Source organism: Arvicola amphibius, chromosome 1, assembly GCF_903992535.2.
Source record: "Arvicola amphibius chromosome 1, mArvAmp1.2, whole genome shotgun sequence".
NCBI lineage: Eukaryota > Metazoa > Chordata > Mammalia > Rodentia > Cricetidae > Arvicola > Arvicola amphibius.
The window spans coordinates 105,490,498-105,505,852 of NC_052047.1; the positions used below are offsets into that span (position 1 = coordinate 105,490,498).

General features: G+C 38.0%; 1 protein-coding gene across 1 annotated transcript; it reads right to left on the minus strand.

Annotated features, from left to right (window-relative positions):
- Positions 1 to 2,891: 2,891 nt before the first annotated feature.
- LOC119818570 (olfactory receptor 52M1-like) lies at positions 2,892 to 9,172 on the minus strand (the record flags this gene model as incomplete). Its single annotated transcript, XM_038336119.2, has 2 exons — positions 2,892 to 3,827; positions 9,152 to 9,172. Coding segments are annotated over 2 exons (957 nt in total), but the record flags the coding sequence as incomplete, so codon positions are not given.
- Positions 9,173 to 15,355: the final 6,183 nt, after the last annotated feature.

Genomic DNA, 15,355 nt, shown 5'->3' on the forward strand with positions numbered 1-15,355 from the left:
TTACACACACTCCTATATCTGCTCACATGTTTACCTATTAACTACCTGCTTATCATTCATTTATGTATCCAAAATCTATTTTTACTAGGTAGAGGAGGCACTAAGTATGTAGCTAAAATAAGGATTATTGAAGCAGTTTTGGTGATAACTAAACACTGGACAACTGTATTTATTAAAGAGTAAATAAGCCCAAATATGTATTTTTAAGAAGCTTCTATATTAAAGAAAAAACAAAGAATGACCAGAGAAAGGTGTAAATAATATTTAGAAATTATAAATTTGTATAAAGACAACATCAAATTAGTAAAATTAACCTTGACTTTATTGACTACTTCTGAAATAATTTATTTTTTATTGACTAAGAAAGGAAGGTAGGAGTTACTATTTTTGAGGAGTAGTAAATGATTATATTTTTCATAAATATATTTGCATTCTAATTTGCAATTTGATTTTCAATATTTCTGATAAAATAGTCATCCAAAAATGTAAAATGTGCTTTACACACTGTTATGTACATTTTATTTAGCAAAAAACATTGTCATCTAATAATATCAAAAGAATCGCCAGGCAGTGCTAGCCCATGCCTTTAAACCCAGCACTCGGGAGGCAGAGGCAGGCAGCAGATCCCTGTAAGTTTGAGGCCAGCCTGGTCTACAAGAGCTTGGTCCAGGACAGGCTCCAAAGCTACAGAGAAACCCTGCCTAGAAAATAAAAAGAAAGGAAGAAAGAAAAAGAATCAAGTTTATTGCTCTTGACAGGTCTCTGGGTATAAAAAATATACCCAAGTGTGAGGAAAGAACTTACATAAGCTTTGAGAACTATTATAATACAGATTGTTAGTTAATATAAAAATTCAGTAGTGAATACAAGTTACTGTAATTTTTTCACAACGCCTGCTTTATGTAGTATTACAGAGTAATCCCTGGGCTTTGTGATGCTGGATAAATACTCTGATAATGTCTTCAACCACAAGTTACTAACCACAAGTTATTAGGGAGAAAATATTCTATTAGAAATATGGAGTTTAGGTAAGGTGGACTTAATGGCTGTAGTTCTGAGTTTTTCCATGCTTTCTGATTGAAAAATTGCTTTGCCTATTTCTGTGAGTGCATGCAGTATTCCTTATATTCAGACACTACTAGATCATTTACAATGCCTCTTCAGAGAATATTGCCAGTGGTTAGTAGTTTTTCAATTATATGTTATTCACGGGATTGTTTTAAGATTTTTATTTATTTATTTTTATGTGGATTTATTAAAATTCTGTTTAGTGAAATGTTAAGACTTTAGAACTGTATCGAATGAACAAAGAGTAAATTAGAAACCAGGCATCATGTTACAAAATAAGCATCCGGTCAAAGATTTATGGTCCTCATTCTGTTTCTTCCTTCCTTTCTAAAAATTATAAAAATGCAGTGGTTGTTTTGGTCACTCAAAATGACAAACCAGAGAGTAGAAAGAAAGGCACCAGCACACATGTTCCTGAGCCTGTCAGCCAAACCTCCTGAGGAGCAGCAGGAGCCCTGTGACTCAGGAAATTAAACATCATGTTAGGTCCCTCGGTCTCCATCTATTTTTCAGTGACCTTGTAAAAATTTCTTCAAGTGTTTGAGGTTGTGCTTGATTTCAAGGTGTGGGAAATAATACCAGTCTCCTACCAAGAAGGGGTGGGGTGAATAGCAAATGAGTGTGATTGAAAATGCATTGCTCACAGCCTGTGAAGGGCTGACTCAGTGCAGAGTGACGGGAAGGTGGGAAATGAAACACGTGTGTGCGCACACACATGGGATGGGGATGGGAAGGACCGTTTTATCATCAGATTTATCAGATCTGCGGTACACACTGGCTGCAGTCTGAGAGGCACTGTCAGCTCTGCTGTGGGCTAAGAGCATAAGTAACTCACCTTAGCCTACCAGACTAAGAATTTGAATGGAATATAGCAATATTTGGTTTAGCTTAAGCTCATCAAGGCCTCCGAAACCATTCTTCTACCTCTTTCTCCACCTTCGGCTGCCTCAATGGTGTTGGAACCACATCCCTGAACTGGGCCATTTCACCTCCTGGTAAGCATGTTGGCTGGTCCTTCCTGGTTGTAATGGAGTCTCATTCCTTTCCCGGTCTGCACATGGCTTATCTTTCCCTCTACTTCTGCAGAACCAATCTGTTCATTTTTCTGTGAGATAAACTTTTCAGAATTTGAAACCAGAACTCCCATTTTGCTAGGCTACAGTCTTCAAGTGACATTTTCATTTTCATTCATTATAAAGCTTTGTAAGGGCTTATAGTGTCTCACTACCAAGATCATCTTCATCTAATTCAATCTCTTTTTTTGTTTCTCTTAAAATGCCACTTATAAAAGTGACTCTCTGAGTCATGACCCAGAGAGGTGGATCTAATAATTCAAATTACAATGGGTTCTCCTTTAATTAAGTTTTTTATTTTCTATTTTTTATCATTATTTTATTACTTTACAAAAATACCAATCCAAATTCCCACTCCCTCACCACACCCTCCCACCTCTTCCCCCTCCAATCCTAAGAGAGGACAAGGCACCCTGCCCTCTGTGTGTTTATGTCGTTCATGAATCATTCATTTTTAGATAAGCTTTTTTCCATTCCATTACACTTTGATAAATGCAAGGCATTAAGAGGTGCTTTCACTGCTCATCAGGTTCGTAGTACAGCCCCTGAGAGGCAGATAGATGGCCACACAAAATTATAGTTGCTAGTTTTATTAGAATTCACACATTAATAATATGTGAAGAGATTTTTCCTAATATAAAATAAATAATATCTGATTTCCACGAGAACATACAAAGATGGCAGTTATGAGGAAGCTTGAATTACTTGCATATTTTCTTCCTATAATCTCTCTGAAGACAACTTCAAACATCAGGAAACTTTCATTCTCAGAAAACTAAGAACATACTCTCTAATTTTCTTTGTTCTAATGCCGTAGACAATGGGGTTAAGAAAGGGTGGTACCAGAAGGTACATATTGGCAATGAAGATATGAACTTGGGGGGCCACATGGTGACCAAAGCGGTGGGTCAGGAATGTAAAGACAGCTGTGGAATAGAAAACGAGGATTACACAGACATGGGAACCACAGGTGCCTAAGGCTTTCAGACTTGCTTCTCGAGATGGAAGGCGAAAGACCGCACGGAGGATCAGAACATAAGAGATGGCAATGAAGAAACCATCACAGGAGCCAATGACAGAGGCCACACTGAGGCTATAGCGCTTGGTGGCTCCTGTGTCCACACACGCCAGCTTCACCACAGCCATGAACTCACAGTAGGTGTGTGCAATGATTCGAGTTCTGCAGTAGGGCAGCTGCTTGAGTAGAATGGGGTGTGGAGAAAAGAAGCCTACTCCCCGCAGCTCCACAGCTACTCCCATTTGGGCGATGCGACTGTGGGTGAGAATTGTGGCATGGCGCAGTGGATCACAGATGGCCACATAGCGGTCAATGGCCATGGCCAAGAAGAAGCCAGACTCCATGGCAGTGAAGCTGTGGATGAAGAACATTTGGGCAAGGCACGCATCAAAGGCAATGTCATGATCTCCCATCCAGAAGAGACAGAGCATGTGTGGCAGTGTAGATGTGGAGAGGACCAGGTCAGTGACTGACAGCATGCACAGGAAGATGAACATGGGCTCGTGGAGGCTGCGCTCTGCTCTCACCACAGCCAGGATTGTCACGTTCCCCATCACAGCCACTATGTACATGGAGCAGAAGGGAATTCCAATCCAGACATGGAGGTGCTCCAGACCCGGGATGCCCATCAGCCAGAAGGTGCTTGGAGAGAGTTGGGACTTGTTAGCCTGCCCTGTGGTGGCGCTGCCCAGAGCATGGGGATGAAGTCCTCCTCGTAAAGTCTCCATGTTTTGCTAAGGCTGTTACAAAACAAACAAACAAACAAAACCGAGTGAGACGTGGATCCTAAACGTTCACAGTACAAGACTACTGAAACTTTAATGAGAGCAGTGGGTTATCAACCTGTGGGTCATGCCCTCTTGGGGTGAAATATCCTTTCAAAGGGATTGCTTAAAACCATAGAAAAACAGACATTTACATTATGATTCATGACAGCAGTAATATTACAGTTATAAACAAGCAACAAAAATAATTCCATGATTGAGGGTCACCACTGCATGAAGATCTATATGAAAGTTTTGTCATATTAGAAAAGTTGACAACCACTGGAACGAGTGTAAAATGAATCCTTAGTGACACTTGGTAAATCCATGCACCCAGATACCAAATTTTATTACAAATCAAGTGAAGAATCTCGTAATTTTATGAAATATTAGACTTATTTGACAATATATAATAAAACAAATTCCAATCATATTTTATATTCAGAATTCATTTTAATTCTCAGAAAGGTCTGGTTTATATGTATATTTTTCCTTCTTAATATCATACTTAAATATTCATCTCTCTCTCTCTGTCTCTCTCTTATTCATATTTGTGTGTGCGTGCTCTTTAAAACTTAGGATTTGTGTTCCCCAATCTGTGCATTGGATCCTTATTTGACAATACTGTTACAGAATTTATTCCCAAGAGATATTTTCTACCTTCAAATGTGAAGGGTTTTTTGCAAGCTATATTTTCTAAAATTTGAAAATTAGCAAGAGTTTACAAACTCATTCTCTGTTTTCTTAAGAAAAATTTCTCAGTTCATATACTCCATTATTTTACACTTTAATTTCAAGAAACATAGTTTCTGTTTCAACTTATTCCCTATATGTCCAGTCCTTCCTTACTTCCGTTATACTTAACATAGTTGGCATAAAATAGTAATTATATACTTCTCTTGATGTTTGTACATTTGTGTGATATCTGTTATCATTTTAGACAAATTGAGGAAAGAGAACAATGCCTAGATTCTTCTAAAATGGAAAAAAGATCACCTTAGAATGCTCACCTATGCTAATGCTTTGCTGGAACTGCCATGCAAAGTAAATTCTGATTTTCAGCTTGCAGGTACTGAATAGGAGCTTAGAATCTTGGTCTGAACCTCTAGAATTCAGCTATACCTTTGTTTATAGAGTCCATTTGTTTTCATTGTGTTAAACTTAACTTTTCTTGTCATATATTAAATTCAAAATTATGTAGCACAAAATGTTGCAATGCCTATTAAAACATACTCTGAGTTTTCTCTTCCATCAGGTTGGCATAGGTGAAGTGCTGAAAAGGGAGATGCAAGTGAATGCTTTTCTTTCTAAATTGCAGTTCAGGATAATTCTTTATGTTAGTCTAGTGTTAGTCTAGAATTCATTGCTTGCATTTTATGCTTTCTCATCTCTACACACTTCATAATTTGGAGCATGATTGACTGAATAGTTGTCTTTCAGGACAACCTAAGATGCCCTCAAATTTTCTACAAAAAAACCTAAGATGGTTTTGAACTCTTGATCCTCCTGCCTCTACATTCCAAGTGCTAGGATTTCAGAAGTGTGCTACCAGACCCAATACTTAAAACATATTTAAAAACATTTATTTACTAATTTAACATTTCCAAACTGACATGTAAGTGTATGAATTTATTATATATGTGAATACCCACAATATTTGATATATGTATGAAGTGGGAATTTAAATCAATGCAATCATATTAACGATCACAAACATCCAAAATGTCCTTATGGTGAAGACATTAAAAAGTTGTTGATTTACTTTTTTAAGTAAATTTACTTTTTTAAAGTTGATTTACTTTTTTAAGGCAATTAAGGTAACTAAGAGAATCTAGCAATTTGGGTTGTTTTGAAATGTTGTTTCCTGCTAGTTATTTCTTGCTAACTGACCCTCTCAATGTAGGGCTCTTCTTTAACTACAGACCTTGATATGATGGATCATTTTTTAATGTTGAAGAGGCCAAAACTAGTTATTCTCTGCGTAAACTGTCCTGTTACCATAATCTGTCCTGGTGAAGCTGCCCAAATGCTATTATAATTCTTACCTGGGTTGTTAATCAACATAGTTAGCTAACAAACAGCTATATTTACTCTATTTACAAAACGCTAATCTTTTTAGCATGTATCTATGGTACTTTCCCTTAACTTTAACAAGATTCTTCAAAAAATAAACATTACCATTTTGAGGATTGCATCATTCTATCCATGCAAATGTAAATGTAGCTCTCTTCCCCATCTCTGTTCTTATTTAACCATGTTAATGACGGGTCTCCAGTGAGCCACCTTCTATAAGAAATAGATTCAAAGCTTGTTCAGCTTACATCAGCATGACTTACAATTTATTCTGGGCTTCATCTGATTAAGTGTGTTGCTTAAAGAGCTATTAATGGTCCACTGGGACAAGGGTAATTTTCTGAAAGAACAAGAACTAAATGAATTTTAGGAAGAATAATTATTATGAATATCTTTCAAAGATAATCAATGAAGAACATTTTTTCAGATGTCTTCTGGATATTTTGATGTTTGAAATAGTTTTGAATATATCAAGGCAACAATAACAAAAAACAGTAGCAAATAAAATGTATTTACCCTTTGAGAGCTTATCTCTTGATAGGCTGTAGGTAGATGTGTAAAAGTCTTCTCTCTTAACTTTTTTTGTCTCATAATCTTAAGTAATCCTTTGTAAAACAAGGAAGCAAAATTATGGATAGAAGGCAACACGTGTTGAATTTTAACAGCTAAAAATGGTGATGTCAGGATCTGAATCCAGACAAGTCTGGCTTCAAATATACTCCATGCTATTATTGAATTACTCAAATTAAAGAAGGAGTATATTTGTCAGAGGCCAGCTGCATACTTTCTTTTATAAAGTACTTAGTTATGTGTGTTATAACTAACAATATCCCAAATGATACGCAGGTGCTGCTCAACCTGGTTCCTATTGTCCATTTTCACATCACTACCTTCTTCCTAGATCACACTTGGTTTCTGTTACATTTGACAGTGTCAAACTTTGTTTTGTCTTCTTGTTTGCTCTATGTTATTGTTCTTCCTATTTCCTTTCCCTTGTAATGTATATTCTATGTATTTTGAGATTAAAGACAGAAGTCACTGTTGAAGAAAGTACTGTTGTCAAGAACAGAAACAAAACTTAGGGAAAAGGGTGACTAACGGGAGAAGATGTGGGAAGAGAGTGAGGTGTAACCCTCTATAGTAATACTAAAGGACAAGAGGCTGCTGGTTTTTTTTAAACAAAGACTGTTTCAAAGCAGAATATCTGGTTTGTTGCTCTTACCATATTTGACCTCCCAGTTATGAGCCTTTGAATAAATCCATAGTGTTATAACTTCATCCTACAGAGAAGGAGTCAGTTCCACACAGAAAAATGTTTGGTAATCTCAGAATAGTTGTGCCTAGGTATCTCTTGCCTGACAGGTTGTAATTGTTGTGTTTAAGATCCACAGTAGGATAAAAACCATTTATGACTTTTCCTCCTAGTTACCTGATTAGCAACCATTTACTATGGAAGTTAGATGTTTTCCATTTTAATCTCCCTCTTCTGCCTATGACTACAATACACACTAGATTTTACTTTTTGTAAAATTGTGGACTTGGAATGACCATCAGTTATTACTGAGCCACCTGATAACTCTCAGATGTAATTTTTAATTCCCTCATGCTTCCCCACAACCTATCAGGGTTTTAGATGGAGGTAGTTCTTACTTTTTTCTTCATAACCTTTCTGCTTTTCTGAGTTTTAGGGGTATGCTATCACATGGCCTTTCTATCATCTCTCTTTCTCTCTCTACTCTTAATATTCTCATGTACAGTCATACAGAGGATGCTTATAATACAGCATCTTACACTGGAAGGCAAAACAACACTTGATGTGCTAGAAGCTGACATTACGTAGGACAAGCTACAGAAAGATGGCCAGCAAAGCCCCTGGGATGAGAAAATGTTTGAGTTTAGAATTTAATGATATGTTGAATTATCTGTTAACACATTGAGACAGAATATTGCAGGGAATATGATTTAAAACTAAATGAACAATGCCTATGGGAGAGACACAGCAAGGAAAGAGAAAACACTACACAGAAGACTATGTAGAACAATCCATGTCACTTATGATCATCCCACCCATTAAAAAACCCAAATTTTAATCCAAGTATAGTGGGAAACCATTTCCCCCATAATTTGTAGTATATATACAAGAAAGAATTTATATAAATTATCAGAAGGTTAGATCAAAGTTGATTCTAGAGTTATTTTTCAAAGCCAGATTCAGATTACTTCTGGTTTCCTAGGGCAGCAGTGAAAAAACAGAACCCCAAAGCAAAAAAATATAGAAATATGTTTTCTGTATTTAGTTAGTCAATTGTGCTTGCTCCTGTTATGCTCATCTATGATGGTCATCATGCTGATCAGCCATAGTGGTCACTAGCAGTGGTCAATTGTAGTGTTCATTGTGTTGTTGAGTGATAGCAGCCACTGTTATTGTCAGCTGTGGTGTTCACTGTGATGGTCAGCCATAGTGAGTGTGTCAATAAGAGGATCTCTGTTTCTTGACCCTTTTCTTGGACACTTTTCATTCTGTTTGTCTTGTCTAACTTTGATGTGTTAGTTTTTGTTTTAACTTATTATATTTTATTAACCCTTAGAAGCCTGATTATTTTCTAAATGAGAGACAGAAAAAGGATGCTTCAGATGGGAGGAGAGGTGGGGAGGAACTGGGAGGAATAGAAGGAGGTGAATCTGTAATTGGGTATATTACATCAGTTGTCAGTAGTGGTGTCCCCTCACAGCTGTGGGTCAAGTGTTCCCATCAATGGTGGTGGTTTATGCAGTCAGCATGCACTAAGAAATCAATGTTGTTGACAATATAGAGAGAACTTACTCTATGTGCTGGCTAGTTTTATGCCAACTTGGCACAAGTAGTCAGACTGATGATTATCTTAAATATCACCAAGGACCTTCGTCCATCAACAGATGCAGATCAGAGGCAATGACTCACATCGGAGCACTGGACTGAACTCCCAAGATCCAGTTGAAGAGTGGAGGGAGTGAGAGTATTAGCAAGGAATTCAAGACCATGAGGGGGTCATCCACTGAGACAGTTTGCTTGAGCTAATGGTAGCTCACCAACTCCAACAGGACTGGGAGTGAATGAGCATGGGAACAACCAAGCCCCTCTGAAGGGGGTTGACAGCTGGGGCAGACTGAGGGGCCACTGATAGTGACACTGTGATGTGTCTCTACTGCATATACCAGCTTCATGGGATCCTATTCTCTTTGGATGTAAACCTTGCTCAACCTAGACATAGCAGGGAGGGCCTTGGACTTTCCACAGGTGGGGTGCATGGCACTCCGTTAGGGGTTGGAAGGGTGGGGGGAGGGTCTTTGGAGGGAGAGGGAGGGGATTGGGAGAAGGGAGGGAGTGGAAATTTGTGTTAAAAACAAAATTAAAAATTAAACAAAACAAAACAAAAACGCATGCAAAAGATCTGGTTGCAAGAAAGCCTGTAGGTATTTTAAAATTAGTGATTGATATGAGAAGGCTGGGATTGTTGTGGGTGGTACTAGGCTCAACAAGAGAGCAGACTGAGTAAGCTAGGAAGGCCAGTCCAGTAAGCAACACTTCTCCATAGCCTCTGCTCCAACTCCTGTCACCCAGTTCCTGCCGTTTGAGTGCCTGTTTTGATTTCCTTCCGTGATGAACAGAGACGAGGAAGCATAAAACAAACAAACCTTTCCCTTCCTAAGTTGTTTTGGTCATGGGTGTTCCATTAGAGAAAGAAGTTCTTTAGTATCCTTACATATTCTGGATGCAGGAAAATATTTGATTTCATGCAGTATCATAAAATTTCTTCCAGATACTGAGGCATACTGAGAAATTCAAAAGCTCACTCTTAAGAGACAGCAAAGTACTTCTGTCTGGGAGTAGTGGACAAAGGCCTTTAGGAAGTAGAATGAAAGGAAATGTTGACCCTGAGGTAGCCACAGCCTCTCTTGCATTTGTCTTGGGGCCTCATGTCTCCTAGGACTGTAGGAAGATTGATAAATTAATCCCACTTGTTTGTTGAGTTGAACTGCCACTCATAATAAGGGAAAATTTTCTACCTACTATGAGAGATCAGGGAAATATTTAGGTAAATGAAAATGGAAATACATGGTTGAGAAGTTGAGAAGCAGAGTAGTTTAGATATTTATCAGAAGTAGAAGGTAAAAGTCTAATAAGCTGTTTTAAGGTAAGTTGTTTATTATTATTATTATTATTATTATTATTCAGTTAAAGACATGTTTGTGAACAAAATATCATAAATGTTCATGCTTGTGCTAAAAATTTCCAATTAGTCTCGAGCTTTCCAAACTGACAAGGCTTGTAGAAGATGCCCAAACTGATGTGGCTCTTGGTCTTTGTTAATGGATTTGCTGCTTATAGGAGCCAAAGAGATACTTTCAAACTGAACAGAAAAGGAACTGCAGCTTATGAACTAATCCTAGGGACAGATGGCAAGTCTGTGAGGACTGATTTGAATCATAGATCATAAGCAGCAGAACGTGGACGGTGAAAAGCAAGTCTTGCTAGAGCCTAACAGGAGAACTAGCTGCTAGAGAGGAGACAAGATCCATCACATATGTACATATTGGGGGTAACCACAGAGTCTAGCACAGATTTCCAGATTCGTAGCTTAGCAAGTCTCAAGGATTTCAATCTTTGTTCTAGATGGAGTTTTGTATTCCACTCTTGGCACTATTTTATCCACACTCAATAGAATGAAATGTGCCCTGATAGGAATACTAGGTTATCACTGAAAATTAACAATAGTAAAAATATTTAGAATGTGATTAATATAGCAATGCTTAGCAGTCACTGGATGTCGGTGAAATGAAAATTGATAATCTTCACAGTGATGCTGCCCATTATTACTTTAGGAAAGGCCCATTCATGAGTTTTCTTATATTAGGATGCTGTATGTCCTCTCTACTTTTAATTTCTGCAGTAATGAAAGACCTCTGTTTTTTCATTTTCTCTGTTTGTCCTCAGCTGCAGCAGAAGCATAAATTTTGTGATTACTATCTATAGCATTCATTTAAAATATTGAACTTACCTCCTTTCCTGTTTTATTTATTCTTAGTTACAGCTGAGAATGCTTCTTCAAGATAAACTGTGTGGTCTGATATGTAAACTAATTCCTGATTTGCATACAGTATCTCCTTGGTTTCCAGCACAACCCCCACTGAAGTGTCAGCTCTTAAAGGATACAACTTTAGTATATCCCGAAAAGTAATCACTATATATATATATATATTATACATATATATATGTATATATATATATAATCTACATTTCAACTATAATATAATTCATGCTGATATGGTATAGAACCAAAGAAATACTTTAATCAAGAAGTGGCATCTCAATGATGAAAACAGCCAATTCTATTTTCTTTAAATATTGTATTTCCTCTTTGTTGTAAAGTTTGCTTTGAAAATTATATCTTACTTAAGTTACATTTACTACTTAATTAAATTTCAGAGGAACAATCCAAATTGCAGAGACTGTGACACTCTCACAAGACCTGCACAGGTTTACATCAGACAAAATACCAGCAGGAATAGGGGGAGTGTACAAAAAGTCCTACCCCTAACCCATATGCTGTTGTAACTGATACCTGCTGGTAAGGGAAAACTACTTTTAATCCATTGTAGTGCCATTGGTTATATCAACTACAGTCTAAAGCAGACCCAATGCCCAGGTGGGTTGATGAGATAAAAATAGACTCTATCTTATCTATTTTATTGTGCATGTGTGCATTTGCTTTGTTTGTCTTTATTGTTTCTTATTTGTTTATTGATTTTTTTAAGGAAAGAGAAAGGAAGGTGGGAGGCTCTGGGAGGAGTTGGAGAAGAGAAAAAAAATAAGCAAAATAGATTGCATGATTTTTTTAAAAAAAGAAAAAAAAACAAAGATTTACAGGTCAAAATCAAATCATGTTTGGAGTCTGTGTTTGAAGAGCAAGATTATAACATCAGTTACACAACAGAGAATAGTTGGGGGAAATGAAGCCTGGTTGATGGCCCAAACTGGTTGATTTCTCTAAAGATGTTCTAGCACTGAGCATGAAACCATCTAATTTAACAGCATAGACATTCAATCAAGTCTCGCAGGAGTCATCTAGTGAAATGGTAGTGTTAGACCTGTCAATAACATGTCTTTGGAAAGTATTAAGGTTAAAAAGGGTGGTCTTAATTTGTGTTCGTTTGTTCTATCAGGGTGATGTCTTTAGAAGCTCATTCATGTTAAAGGGATTTGAATGATTCTGCCGAAATGAAGGACTTGGTGGGGAGAGAGATAGTAGATACCTTAATTAACTGGCCATAACCATCAGTGGACAACGAGAAAGGGAAATAGGCTTATAATGGTTTAAGGAGTTACAAAAGGTAACACAGATGACCTCTTTTGTTTACTTTGTCTTTTCCCCCTGTTCTTCTTAAAATGCAGACCCTGGCCTTGTCCAAAGCCTTCCCCATTAGATAGTAACTGTAGAAACTGGATTGTGCTCTAACAGTCAGCCCAATGGCAACCTCAAACTCCAGCAGCATCGCGTCCTCCACATTCTACCTCACAGGCATCCCTGGCTATGAGGAATTTCACCACTGGATTTCCATCCCATTCTGTCTCCTCTACTTTGTTGGGATAACAGGCAACTGTTCCATCTTGCATATTGTGAGGACAGGACCCAAAGCTCCACGAGCCCATGTATTACTTCCTGGCCATGCTTCTCTCACTGACATGGCCATGTCCCTACCTGCCATGGTATCACTTTTCAGGGTGTTGTGGTCCATTTCCCGAGAGATCCAGTTCAATATCTGGTGTGGTCCAAATGTTTCTGATTCATACCCTTTTTCCTTCACTGAATCGTCTGTGCTCCTGGCAATGCTCTTGACCGGTATGTGGCCATCTGCCACCCTCTGCGATAGTGCTACATTCTCACTCCGAAGCTCATTGCCAAGATTGGAATTGCAGGCCTTGCTTCGGAGTGCAATCCCACTCATTCCTCTCCTGGGTCGTCTAGCATTCTTTCCCTTCTGTCGCTCCCATGTCCTTTCCATTCTTATTGTCTGCACCAGGACATAATCCGACTTGCCTGTGCTGATGTCAGGTTAATGTTTATATATGGAATGGATTTGTGATTACTATGCGGTGGGGCATGGATTCTTTGGGTATTTTAATAACTTATGTTTTTATCCTTCACTCAGTGTTAAGAATCGCATCCGTGAGGGAAGGCTGAGGCACTTAACACATGTGCATCCCACATCTGTGCTGTGCTCATTCTGTATGTGCCCATGATAGGGATTATCTATCGTCCATCGTTTTGTCAAGCATTTCCTCTCCCTTTGTTCACATCTTCATGGCTCATATCTACTTAATGGTGCCACCAGTGCTTAACCCCATCATCTATAGCGTGAAGACCAAGCAGATCCGCCAAGGAATCCTATATGCTGATATGTCCCCCATAAAATTAATTCTTCTGCAATGTAATCATGTCATCCAGATAACAAGGTGTTAAAATAATGATGTGATGCCATGGTGGAATTATCTACCCTAAGTATGTTGTACTCAGAGGTTACAAATATTAAGCAGAATTAGCGACTCTGAATGTGCTCATGGTGACTCAAAGAAACTAGGCATCCTTACATACTTTACATACTTTAAAGTCACCTTCAGTTATTAATGTATTGGAGAGATAAGATGCAAATCACTGTCCTCTGTCCTTGGCTGTTAATAACCTTAAGCTTCATATAAGTAATTTATCTACAAAGTTTGCCTTAAATTGGAAAAAAACCCAGATTCTTTTTTGTATTTTGATATTTTGATAATGTTTGGCATAGTACCTACATGACTATTTAATTTTTATTATATTTTACTTGAAATCTCATTATTTGTTCATATCTACAGATGATAATAACTTGACCAAAATCATTTCTTTAATCTGTTTGATTTCTTTCTCTTGATTTTCTTTGAGGGATTTTGTTGATTTCTTCCAGTTTTTTTGTTTGCCTTTTCCTTCATTTCTTTGAGGAAAATTTTCATTTCCTCTTTAAGTGCCTCCAAACATTCTCCTAAAGTTATTATTTTAGGTTATTTTCTTCTGCTTTAAGTATACTTGGGTGTTCAAATCTTTGCTGTTGTAGAGCCACCAATTCTTGTTGGGTGTCATGTTTCTCTTTGTGGTGTTGAGTGTGTTACTACCTTGTCTACTCATTTTTTCCTCTGATTAGTGTTAGTTGGGGCTGTGTCTCTGGTGATTAATCTTCCCGGTGTGAGGAGATCCAAGGCTTAGATGGTTGCTCCTCATGGGTGCAGTCAGGGCCTCGGGTTCAGTCACACGAACGAGTCACTCAGTGTTCCAGAGGTCGCTTGGTGCTCCTGAGTGGTCCCTCTGAAATCCCAGAGATTTGTTCAGCCCACTCCTAAGGAGGTTGCTTGCTTGGATATGCTCTGCTGAGGTTGCTGCCTTGGGCCTGCTCCAACAGAGGTTGCTGGCTCAGGCCCGCTTTGTGAGGTTGTTGGCTCAGGCCTGTTCCCGTAAATGTCCCTGGCTTGTGGCTTGCTCTGGTGGAGGTCCCTGGCTTGGGCCTGCTTCCTCAGCAGTCACTCCCTTGTACCTGCTTCTGTGGCTGTTGCTGCCTAGGGGACTACTCTAGTGGAGGTCACTAGTTCAGGCCTGCTCTGGCTCAGCCTGTTCCCATAAATGTCCCTGACTTGGGCCTATCACCCAGATGTCCCTGGCTTGGGCCTGCCTCCCACAGAGGGTGCTCCCTTGTACTGTTCCTGTGGAGGTTTCTGTCTTGGTCTGAAAGTGTAATTTAAAGTGTTTAAATTTAACTACATTCATTTTATGCTAGTAATGTTATTTTTTCAAAATAGTGTTTTTAAAAGCAATTTTCATTGTAATTATTTTAAAAATCAAATATTACCTTTTTTTGAGATTAACAGTCTTTAAATTGTTTTTAATTAATGGTTCCTTGGTGAAATTGAATGTGCTGAAATAGAAGAGTAACAAGTATTCTCAAGTAAAAAGATCAAATCTGGGGGAATGAGACATAGGTGTATAAAAACAAAAACAAACAGAAAATAAAACATAAACTATCAAGGAGCAAAGAGGACACCATGGTTGCTTCAGGAATGAAGGGAATGACTGGATCTGAGATCCTAACTTTAAGTTTATGGGTTCTTTTCTATGTTTTAAGTGAGACATCATTACAACACTTCTTTTAAAAAGATAACACCCAAATTACTTATTCATTTACTCAATGACTTGTTTATTTCTTTGGGTTTATGCATTCAGTAATTATTTAGGGCTGCTCCTACACCAAGGAAAGTCAAATTCTGGGACAACAGCTAGTACAAGAATATTGAAAAC